Source organism: Chrysemys picta, chromosome 2 (assembly GCF_011386835.1).
Source record: "Chrysemys picta bellii isolate R12L10 chromosome 2, ASM1138683v2, whole genome shotgun sequence".
NCBI lineage: Eukaryota > Metazoa > Chordata > Testudines > Emydidae > Chrysemys > Chrysemys picta.
The window spans coordinates 204,173,015-204,184,889 of NC_088792.1; the positions used below are offsets into that span (position 1 = coordinate 204,173,015).

General features: G+C 45.1%; 1 protein-coding gene across 5 annotated transcripts in view; it reads right to left on the reverse strand.

Annotated features, from left to right (window-relative positions):
• The window catches only part of MTCL1 (microtubule crosslinking factor 1), a 196,429-nt gene extending 185,216 nt beyond the window's left edge, over positions 1-11,213 (reverse strand). For all 5 annotated transcript variants that reach the window (XM_065585255.1, XM_065585257.1, XM_065585254.1 and 2 more), the window contains exon 1: positions 10,087-11,213. In XM_065585255.1, coding sequence (XP_065441327.1) covers positions 10,087-11,073 — 987 coding nt within the window. In that variant the 5' untranslated portion in view covers positions 11,074-11,213. The remainder of the gene's footprint in view (positions 1-10,086) is intronic.
• Positions 11,214-11,875: the final 662 nt, after the last annotated feature.

The following is an 11,875-nucleotide window of genomic DNA, read 5'->3' on the forward strand; positions in this document are numbered from 1 at the left end:
AAGCGTCATCAGCATGGAAACATGTCCTCTGGAATGGTAGCAAAAGAATGAAGGGGCATACGAATGTTAGCAATGGTCACCAACCGGTAGACAGTTGTGGAGCCTCTGCCAGTCAATCGCAGTCTCCGGCTGCTAACAGTCTGGCGGTACAGCAGGGCTAAAGGCAGACTCCCTTCCTGCTCTGGCCCCGCGCCGCTCCGGGAAGCAGCCAGCATGTCCCTGCGTGGTGAGGGAGGGAGTCTCCGTGCTCCGCTCCTGCCTGTAGGCACTGCCCTCGCAGCTCCACTGGCCAGGAACGGGGAACTGCGGCCAATGGGAGCTGCAGGGGCGGTGCCTGCAGGGAGAGTCAGCACACAAAGTCATGTGACCCCTTCCCCCCCCAGGGCCGCAGGGCCGTGCTAGCAGCTTCCGGAAGTGGTGTGGGGCCAGGACAGGCAGGGAGCCTGCCTTAGCCCCACTGTGCCGCCACTCAGGGTAAGCACCTCCTGGCGGAAGCCTGCACCCCAACCCCCTGCCCCATCCCAGAGCCTCCTCATGCACCCAAACTCCCTCCCAGAGGTTGCACCCTTCACCCCTGATGCACCCCAACCCCCTGCCCCAAGCTCAGCCTGGAGCACTCTTTCACACTCCGAACCCCTCGCCCTCAGCCCAGAGCCCACACCCTCTCCCGCACTCCAATCCCCTGCCCCAGCCTGCTGAAACTGAGTGAGGGTGGGGGAGAGTGAGCGACAGAGGGAGGGGGATGGAGTGAGTGGGGCGGGGCCTCAGGGAAGGGGTGGGGTCTCAGGGAAGGGGCGGGGTAGATCCTGGGTTGTACTTACATTCAAAAAGTGATCTTGTGCTTAAATTGTTGGAGATCACTGGTTTAGCATATCTGACACATAAGTACCTTGCAATGCTGGCTACAAAAGTACCAGGCGAACGCCTTTTCTCACTTTCAGGTGACATTATAAATAAGAAGCAGGCAGCATTATCTCCCGTAAATGTAAACAAACCTGTTTGTCTTAGCGATTGGCTGAACAAGAAGTAGAACTGAGTAGACTTGTAGGCGCTAAAGTTTTACATTGTTTTGGTTTTGAGTGCAGTTATATAACAAAAAAAAATCTACATTTGTAAATTGCACTTGCACGATAAAGAGATTGCACTACAGTATTTGTATGAGGTGAATTGAAAAATACTATTTCTTTTGTTAATAATTTTACAGTGCAAATATTTGTTATGTAATATAATAATATCAAGTGAGCACTGTACACTTTGTATTCTGTGTTGTAACTGAAATCAGTATATTTGAAAATGCAGAAAAACATCCAAAAATATTTAATAAATTTCAATTGGTATTCTATTGTTTCACAGTGTGATTAAAACTGCGATTAATCACAATTATTTTTTTAATCGTAATTATCTTTGAGTTAATCGCATGAGTTAACTGTGATTAATCAACAGCCCTACTAATTACACACATTGAAAAACATACAAGCAACTTTTTAAATATCCAACAAAATGGAACACAATTTATGCTTATAATGTACGACAATATTTGTTCTGGAATTAGGAGGTTATATATTAAAATCAGTGAAAAAAAGATAGCATTAACTGCCGAGGTTCTAGTGACTGCATAAGTTCTAGGTAACCCCTGATAAATGTCAATTTTTTAAAAAGATTCATGAGTTGCAATTTTAGGTCATTCCCATTTTCATATTTTAAGTATCTCATAATGTCATTATGTAGGTTGAGACAAGGTAGTTGAGGTAATCTTTTATTGGACCAACTTCTGTTGGTGGAAGGTACAAGCTTTTGAGCTACACAAGTTATCACTATGCTCTTGAATGAACTCACACAGGAAAATGATAAAAGACAAAAACACCATATCACATGGGCGATTACTTTTTCACAAAGTGATCACACTATATCTGATCTTTCAATACTTGTCCTCAGAGGAAACCTGTTCACCTTCAAAAGGCAGGCCTGGGAACTTAAATTCATAACTCGGCTTGACACCTTAAAACCATGGACTTAACAGAGACACTGGAATTATGGCTCATGACAACAATTTGTAACACATCACATTGCCTGCTACCCTTAACTGCACACTTCAAACCCTTTACACATAACAATCTAACCCTCAATTCCCAATTTATTTCAAGTGACCACCTCCACGCATTACCCCTTCTGCTTAGAAATCTGTCCCAACTTGTATTTTTTAGCTCAGAAACTGCTTCCTTCCGCAGACCTGTGTAGCTGAAAAGCTTGTACCTTCCACCAACAGAAGTTGCTCCATTAAAAGATATTACCCCACCTACCTTGTTTCTCTGAGCCTGGGACCAAAGCGGCTACAGCAACACTGCAAACATTATGTAGGTTACCCTGTTACACCAGGGATGAATTTGATCCCGATTGTAACTCCAATGACTTCAGCAGAATTACACTAGAGATGAATATGCCCCAAGAAGATTGTTTTTGATTTAATCAAACAATAGTATTTTTGCCTTTTTCAAAATGTGCCAATGAACTGCAAATTCCCTGCATGCCTCAAATTATTATTCAGCTATCAAACTGTCAAACCACTTTAAAATTCCTAAATTGATCCTTAAATGTTGGTATCAGTTGTGAGCAAGTAGCATTACATTATCATACAGTATGTTGGCTGCACAAAACAATTTTAGAATTCTGACAATTCTAACATGATTAATACCTGTGATTTTATGGAAGTTTTGCTTTTCCACAGTGGAAAACAGAAAGGAGAATTATGCATTTGTGAGCTTATGCATTTTATTCAAATAATCAGAGATATTACTGTTTCAGTACATTTCCTTAGCTGCTACCATTGGAACAATTGGAGTAGTCATCTGGCTAGTGCAATGTTACTATAATCTACTAAAACCTACAGATGGAAACTATTGTCTATCACATTATACAAATAATCCACTCTGCTGCCCCCTGGACAATTAAATGTTTTCAGCAGAGCCACAGCTGTGGCTAACAAAGCACATGGACCTACTGCCATTGTTTACCAAACTGACATTTCATTCTAACAGCTGACTGACCCTGTGTCTGAAATGATTCACATTATTTTGATGCCTAGGGTTATTACCTCTATTCTTCCACATGACTAATGCATATTAGGTGTGGAAAGGGGCATGTCAAAGAAAGACTACAATAACTTTTGCTTTACTAACCCCTGTAACCCTTGCTAAATGAAAAAATTAGTCACATCAGTTCTGATCATTCGTGTCATATAGAGATCCTACGACACACACCAAGTTACTGTAGGTCATTGAATGGAAACTATCATGTAGTCTATGTGACGTATATTGATCCAAACACCTTTGTATGTCATTTTCAAACACATGATCCAGAAGCATTGAATTGAGAAGGGCTACAATGTAAAAGAAGCTGAAAGTTGTGAAGCATAGCATAACCATGTTATACATATTGTAATTTTAAACAAAAATTAATATTCCCACCCAGGAATACCCCCTTTTCCAATGAAATACAGCATAAGTCACTGCTAAGAAAGACAAAGCAAGACATTCATCTAAGAATGTAAGTGCTATTTTAGGGGATATGCTGTTTGTGAGAACAGTTTGTGCTAGCCTACAGTGTAGTAACATTCATGGCATTTTCAAGTTATGCTACTTGATACACAGTGAAAACTACCCAATAGTGTATATGTGAGAAAGCACTAGTTGCACTTTAATGACTGTAATAAGTGCTCAAGTTTTGCTTAGGACCTTTTTGCATACACTGTTCATTAAACATGCAAAGTACTTAAGATGGGAGGATTTATAAAGCAGCATCTCTTATCAAGGGTCCACCTTTATTTTTGAATAGCAAAATCCATTATTTAACATTATCACTATTCCCAATAAATTTCTTTACTTAAAATAAGCATTTCCTTAATTCATTTGATTTGAATTAATCTGATGTGAAGCCAAAGCAAGGAAATTTTGAACTAGTAAAATTTGGTCCCTGATTCTGGTGCCACTAAGCCAGTGGTAAAACTCTTACTGATGCGAAAGGGAGCAAGAGAAAACCCTTTAAGGTCCAATCTTGCACCACTGATTTCAGTGAGCACCAGATAAAGCCCTTAGTGAGTTCTCTCTCTCTCAGTCACTCACACATACCTCTCTCTCCCCCCCCAGGACTAGTATATCATTTATCCTTTTCCATGGACTGCAGTCTGCAAAGTAAACCTGAAAAGTAGTAATAATTTACATGTATCACCTTAATATTCTAAACAAGGTTGATTTAAAAACATTTAGTTACATTTAAAGCTTAGCTTCTTCTAGGGCTTATTCATTTATTAAAATTTGTTCTCTTAGCTTTTATTCTCTTTCTGCCTGAATGCTTTGTGGTTTCACTGTCTCAACAGTCACGACATTTCACAGTGGATGTGACAACTTTGCCTCAGAAAATAACATGATACCTTATATAAGTTATTGGAAGGTTCCATTCTTTCTGTATAGATTAAATAAAACTACCTAGGCAAAGAGGCTTGCTAAAACACATGAAAATGAGTCAATTATGAAATGCCATCACAATATAAGAACTGGATGGTGATGTCCTGGTATACTATGGATTTTAAACCAGGTCCTAAGGCCTGTTGGTAAAATAAACTAGTCTGATTTCAAAGGAATTGATTTGCTTGAGATCTAACTTTATTAAAAAAAAACATGACAAAAATCCTCTTTTTTATCTCACAGTTTGCACTTCTTGAAGTGCTTATGTGAAGGCTAATACATTGAAGAAATAATGAAATATAAGTTTCCTGTTTGTGTGTTTTTGCATTGGTCATTTTAAAAACTGGTATTCTACATAATTTTTCTAATTATTATTATTTACTGGTTTATAATACCCAGAAGTGTGATAGATAACTTAGGGCTTGTCTACATGGAGAAGTAAGGTACTCTCCTGGAGGGTGAGGGGTGTGATTTCTAAAGTGCACTAATATGTTACGCATTAATTAGTCCATTTAGACCCCACTGGTGCGCACTAAAGGGTCCCTAGTGTGCTTTAATGCAGTGCTGTTTGAAACAGCAGTATGTTAATGTGCACTTACGGAACTTTTAGTGCACAACAACAGGATCTACATGCACCAATTAATGCGCAACACGTTAGTACGTTTTAGAAATCATATATTTCTTAAGCACATAACCCCGCCATGTAGACAAGCTCTACGAATACAACAAAGATGACCTGAAGAACTTTTAGACATAGTTGAAAGGATGGGGAAAAGGTAAAAGATGGGGGTTACAGCAGTGAGATTATGCAGCTAGATCTTCATCCTGCAAAGATTTACACACAGGTTTAACTTTACATGCTGTAGGAGGGCACTCCTGGGGCCAGATCCTCAGCGGGTGTAAACTGGCATAGCTAAACTGAAGATCTGGCCCACTGTGTGTCCAGTTAAGCACATGCTTTCCTCTTTGCAGGACCAGCACCTTATTCAGCAAAGGCTTGTGCATAGCATACCGGAGGGAAAAAAGACAACAGCATCTTAAAAATATAAATAGAAGGAAATAATTCTGTTTGTTGATTCAATTCTTTTTAATTTCTATTAATATTTAGCACTATAATAAATCTGACTGAAACAGTACCATGATCTGAAGATTTTTTGTAAGAAAATATACTGCATATCAGATTAACACCAGAAACGTTTCTTCAAATTATTTGCACCAACTGCCATGTCCCAGCTGGTAGGAGGGAAACGGGTGAATGGATAGTGATGGCTGGCCTTGCCTTCTGGACTACACACAAGAGAATTCAGCAAATGAACATGCTCAACAAATTAATGGTATCTTTTGGGATTTATCTCATCATTTGTCCATCTATGACTGACAGTTTACCCATTATTCTTTAAACCACCTTCAATTAAAGCAAAAAAAAAAGAAAAAAAAAAAAACTAGCCTCCTTATCAGAGAGGAAAGTAGAATTTTAAGATTATATATATATAAAAATGATATTAAAACTAGCTCACCACATGTACAATGTTGTGGTTTTGTTTTTTAGAATGGAAAAATGTTTTTATGAATACATATTAATAAAGTCAACATTCAAGACAAGCAGAGTACGCAGCTATAGGGCCCCAACTGCTGCAGGAGATAACTCAAAATGAAGGACACAAGACTAGAACTATAACACAGAGGAAGTAGTTTGAAATGATGTTAAACTGATTTCTTTAACATAGGAATTGCCTCACTGGATCAGATCGATGGTCCATCTCATCCAGTCTCCTGTCTCTGACAATGGCCAGCATCAGATGCTTCAGAGGAAGGTGCAAAAAACTTCACAGTAATCAGTTGTGTGATAATCTGCCCTTCCACATTAAATCTCCTACTCCTTAATAGTTACAGATTGTCTTAAACTCTGAAGCATGAAGTTTAATATATTTTCCAAAATTTCTTAGTATTAACTTTGGATATCCTTGTTATCCATATAATTGTCCAATTCCCTTTTTTCATATTGCTAGGATTTTGGCTTCAAAGACATCCCATGGCAATGAATTCCAGAGTTAATTACTTGTTACATGAAAAAGTGTTTCCTTTTATTGGTTCTGAATTTTCCACCTTTCAATTTATAATTTAATGTCCCCACCCCCCATTCTTGTGTTATGAGACCAGGAGATCAGAAATCCAACATTTGTTCTCTATATTATTCATTATTTATATACTTTGATCATGCCCCCTTACCTCCTTTCTAAAATAAAGAATCCCACTCTGTTTCACCTCTCTTCATAGGAGAGTTTTTCCATGCTCCTAATCGTTTGTCTCTTTACTCTTGCCTCAACCCCAATTCTGCAATATTCTTTTTGAGATGGGTGACCAGTACTGCACACAGTATTCCAGATGCAGATGCACCATTACATTTTCCATGTTATTCCTCAGCAATGTAACATTTTGTTTGCTTTTTCAGCTGCATGTAGGGCAGAGGTTTTCATGGAGTTGTCTACAGTGATGCTCAGATGTCTTTCCTGAGTTAACATAGTTAATTTAGAACCCAGTAAGTAGTATGAGTATTTCATTTTTCCTCTCCAATATACTTTTCAATACTGAACTTCATTGCCATTGTGTTATCCATTCCCCCTAGCTTGGTTAGATTCCTCTGGAGTTCCTCCCAATCCTCTTTGGACCTGAGTAACCTAAACAAATTTGTATCAACTACAAGCTTTCCTATGTCACTGCTCTCTCCCCTTTCCAAATCATGAGCAACACTGGACCTACAGAATGTTGAGGCACCTTGTTGTTAATTCTTTGCTATGATGAAAATTGTTTCCTATCTCTTAGGTCTGGTCTACACTACAGACCTATATCAGTATAACTATGTCACTCAGGCTAGGTCTACACTACCCGCCTGAATCGGCGGGTAGAAATCGACCTCTCGGGGATCAATTTATCGCGTCCCGTCGGGACGCGACAATCGATCCCCGAATCGACGCTCTTACTCCACCAGTGGGAGTAAGCGCCGTCGACAGAAAGCCGCAGAAGTCGATTTTGCCGCCGTCCTCACAGTGGGGTAAGTCGGCTGCGATACGTCGAATTCAGCTACGCTATTCACGTAGCTGAATTTGCGTATTTTAAATCGACTCCCCCCTGTAGTGTAGATGTACCCTCAGTAGTGCGAAAAATCCATACCTCTGAGCGATGTCATTATATCGACCTAACCCCCCATGTAGACAGTGCTATGTTGGCGGGAGGGCTTCTCCCATTGACATAGCTACCACCATTCAGGCAGGTGGATTAACTACGCCAACAGGAGAGAGCTCTCCTGTCGGCATAGAGTGTCTTAATTAAAGCACGACAGCAGCGCAACTGCCAGGGCCGGCTCTGGCTTTTTTGCCGCCCCAAAAGAAAAAAAAAAAAATACCTGCAGTGCGGCCGGAGCGGCAAAGCAGAAAAAAAAAAAAAAAAAAAACCCTGCGGCGCGGCCGGAGCGGAAAAGCAAGGAGGAAAAAAAAAAAACCTGCGGTGCGGCCGGAGCGGCAAAACAGGAAAATAAAAAAAAAAACCTGCGGGGCGGCCGGAGCCAGGGTGCAGGGGAACTCCCTGCACTGCAGACGTGCCCCAGCTAGCAGGGGGGAAGGAGGAAGAGCGGGGGGGAGAGAGAAAAGGGGAGCAGCCAGGGCTTCAGCGGGGCGCTCGCCTCACGGCCCCGACCGCTGCGCTGCCTGCCGGGAAGGCTCCGCTCCGCTCCGGTCGGCGGGGAGGGAAATACGTGGGCTGCCCTGCCGGGCTTGCTACAGACCTGGCACTGGCTAGGACAGACGGAGCATGCAGCCCGCTGCCAGCAGGGCGCTCCCCTCCTCTGCGCCGCCGCCGCCCCATAGAATCTGCCGCCCCAAGCACAAACTTGCTCGGCTGGTGCCTGGAGCTGGCCCTGGCAACTGCATCAGTGCATTTGTACCAATGCAGAGTTTTAAGTGTGGGTTTGTCCTTACTCAAATCACTAGATTTTCATAATTCCTGTCCCTCTTTCTGCTAATGTATCATCCTTCTCTCCTTCAGGGTTACCCAAATCACCTGTTCTTTGGGCTCTGTTCTGGTGCAGTCCTTACTCAGATAAAACTCCTACTGGCTTCAATGGCAGTTTTGTTTGAGTAAAGCCTGCAGGATGAGGCTTTTGCAAAACCAGAGAACAAAGATTGTATCCAAGAACCAGTGTACGGTATGTGTGATTACCCAGTTAGCTCAGTTTATTTTATTTATAGAGCTTTATGAATGTAATCTCTTTGCCATACCAAAAGATCATACATATGTACATGTCCAGTTAAAGGTTCCAGCGGACCAGTTCAGCCAGTAGCAGTCCCAATTAAAGGGGATAGAATACATACATAAGTGAGAGGAGGCAGAATTAATACAGAAAAGTGTATTTTTACACTAGGATAATAGTGTAAATATGCCTTTAGTTGTTGATCTTGATCTCAGCCAGAACCTGTTAGTACTTCACAATTAATGACTTGGGTTTGCTATGATAAAGTAATATAACAATGGATAGTATAACACTAAGTCATTGTTTCCATTTCAAGTGAGAAAAAAAAAGTTTAAAGAAAAGCTAAACTGTGGAAGATATTTCGTGTGTATTCAACAGAGAAAGCATAATAATGCTTTGGATAGAAAGAAAGTTTAGGGATTGTTGAAATATCACACACCGGCTAACCATAACAGCCTTACAGTGCACACTGCACTGGATTTATATGCATTCAGAGACTTCACAAATCAGGCTTTTATAGAGAAAAGGAACTAATGCATGTGATCCTGTATCTGCCCTTTTTAGCTTTGCCATGGCACTACTTCCTGGGAGATCTTCACACTGCTGTCAAAAGGTCAAATGGTCATGTACTTATACTGTGTGTCCATATTTATTTTACACAGTTTTGGTGAATATAACATGCAAAATTTGAACACTGATTTTGGTGGGCGATTTACTCCCAAGAGATGCTAACTTTAGTTCGGTTTCAGAATAACAGCTTCTGAATTTAGACTGACACAATTACGGCATTTTAATTAAAGAATCCAACCCTTATTGCTTCTGTTGCCACACACTGGCTTAGAGAAATGTACTGGATTCCTTTCAGCAGATATCCCAGTACAGCAGACCTTTTATGGAAGACTATATTTTTTAAGAATCAAAATAGAGCCGTCAACACCCCTCTTCTTCCAAAAGTTTCATCCAGCCTACTACAATGCCTTGTACTGGAGACCAAGGATCACAACCGTTAGAGTCACTGGAGCCCTAAGTGCCAGTTTTACTGCACTGTCAAATAGTTGACGGGGAAGTGCCCAACAATTGAGTCACATCCATACTCAATGAACATAGCCCTTCGCCCATTCACGCATCCCCCAGCATGATCCCTCTACACCACGAGCACAACCCCCACCCCGTTTACCTGGAGAGGGAAAGAACCCAGCAATTGCCATCTACCCCCGATGCACGCACAGACCATCACCCCTCCAACCACACCAGCTCCAGCTCCACCCAACCACCCGCACGTGCTCAGCCCCAGGTCCCCGGAGGAGGAAGGTGCCCCACCGCCTCCCTGGGCTGGGGGGATGCGCCCACCCGCTGGCTCCTCCCCTCGGCGCTGTTTACCTTGAGATAATCATTTTCCGAGCGCAGCTCCTCGATCTCCCGCAGCAGCTCCTCCTCCTCCGCCGGCGGCTGGCAGGGGGCGGGCGCTTTGCTGCCCAGCCGCATGTTCTCGGCGGCTCGCCCCCAGCTCGCCTCTTCTTCCCCGGGCGCGCTGCCTTTGCCCGCCGCGGGGGCGGGCGAGGCGGGCTGCGGGCTACAGGGCGGAGCTGGCTGCGCCGCCCCTTGGCCGGCGGGGCTCTCCGGGGAAGGCTGGGCGCCCAGCGGGTGGCTGGCCCCAGGCACCGGGGTGCCCGCTCGGCCCGGGGCAGGCGGCTGCTCCCGGTCGCTGGAGCCGGTGCCGGACTCGGCGTCGCTGCTGGCGGCCTGGGCCGGTCGCTGCTCATCGGAGAGCGGCTCGGAGGGACAGTCGGACAGGTCGGAGCTGCTGTCCGTGTGGCTGAGCCTGGCCGGAGCTGCCCCGGCCACATGGCCGCTGCCCAGCCCGGGCCCGGCGGCTGATGCCAGAGAGCCCCCCGGCTGCGGGGGGGCGCCTCTCTTCCCCTTCCTGCCTTTGCCGGGCGGGTGGCCCGGTTCCCCCCCGGCCTGCCTGGCCCCGGCCTTGCCGCCCCCTTGCTCCTGGGCTCGGGCCGCCTTCTTGCTCCACAGGGAGGCTTTGGCGCTGCCCGCTCGGCCGCCCGTCCCGGCTGCTGCCGCTGCCTTCGCGCCCTGGGAGCCGCTGCGCCTGGAGAGGCGGCTCTGGGTGGCCAGGAGCCCGGCGGATTGAGGCGGGGGGCCCGGCTGCTGCGGCGACTTGCCCGAGAGGCTGGGGGATTTGGGCGGCACCGGCGGGGGCTTGGCAGACGCTGCCCGGCCGTGGAGATCCTTGAGGAAGGGTCTGGCCGGGGAAGGGGCTCGGTTCAGTCTCTTCTTCTCAGCGTGGGGGTGGTGGTGGCCCTGCTGCTGTTGCTTGAGGTTATCACTGGGGCTGGTGCCATTTAAAGTCTCCATGGTCCAGGCAGAGGAAGCAGCAGCCGCAGCCCTGGGGGGGTCTGGCACTTGAGGCTCTTTAATCCTGTCCACCCACAGGAATAGCAGCAGCGGCAGCGAGCCTCTCGGCAGAGCACAGCAGCACGAGCAGCCTCCCGCAGCCTTGCCGTTTGTTTTCTCATCACTTCTGCCGCTCCCCAACCACAAGCCTCACACTTTTCTTCTTTAGACCCCCCCTCCCCCGCGCGCCTGCCCCTCCTCAGCCCCCACCCTCGTCTGTTTCTTTTAAGCACTGGCTTGTTTCAATAAAATGAAGGCAAATCCCTTAGTGGCAGCCTTCTCCTCCTTCCCCTGCCGCTCTCCCCTCTCTCTGGATCAGCTTGATGCAGCTCAAGTTATTTTGCAGCCCGAAAAATCGACTCGCTTTTTCTTTGGTCCGATGCAAATGACTATTTTCCAGGTTCCTTCTTTTCTTTTCCCTTAGCTCACAAACCATCATTCATCAGACTCCAACGGCTACCCCCCATCTCATTCCCATCCCTCCTTCTCTCTCGCCTGCACCCTCCAATTTTCTCAGGGTCCTTCCTCCTCCTGCTGAAATAGGGAAACTGCAAACGCTGCTGTCTCTCTCTCCAGTCCTGACGCTTCCCCGGTCTGTGCGCATGATCCTCCCCCCTCTGTCACCGAGCCAAACTGCTCTATGCAAGCCACTTTTTCCTAGAGCTCCCTGTATGCGTTTTTACAAGGGTTCCTGGACCAGTTACTACTTATAATAAACCCAGATTTGAGGGAATGTAATTCTTCAGTCATTGGCTATGTACTA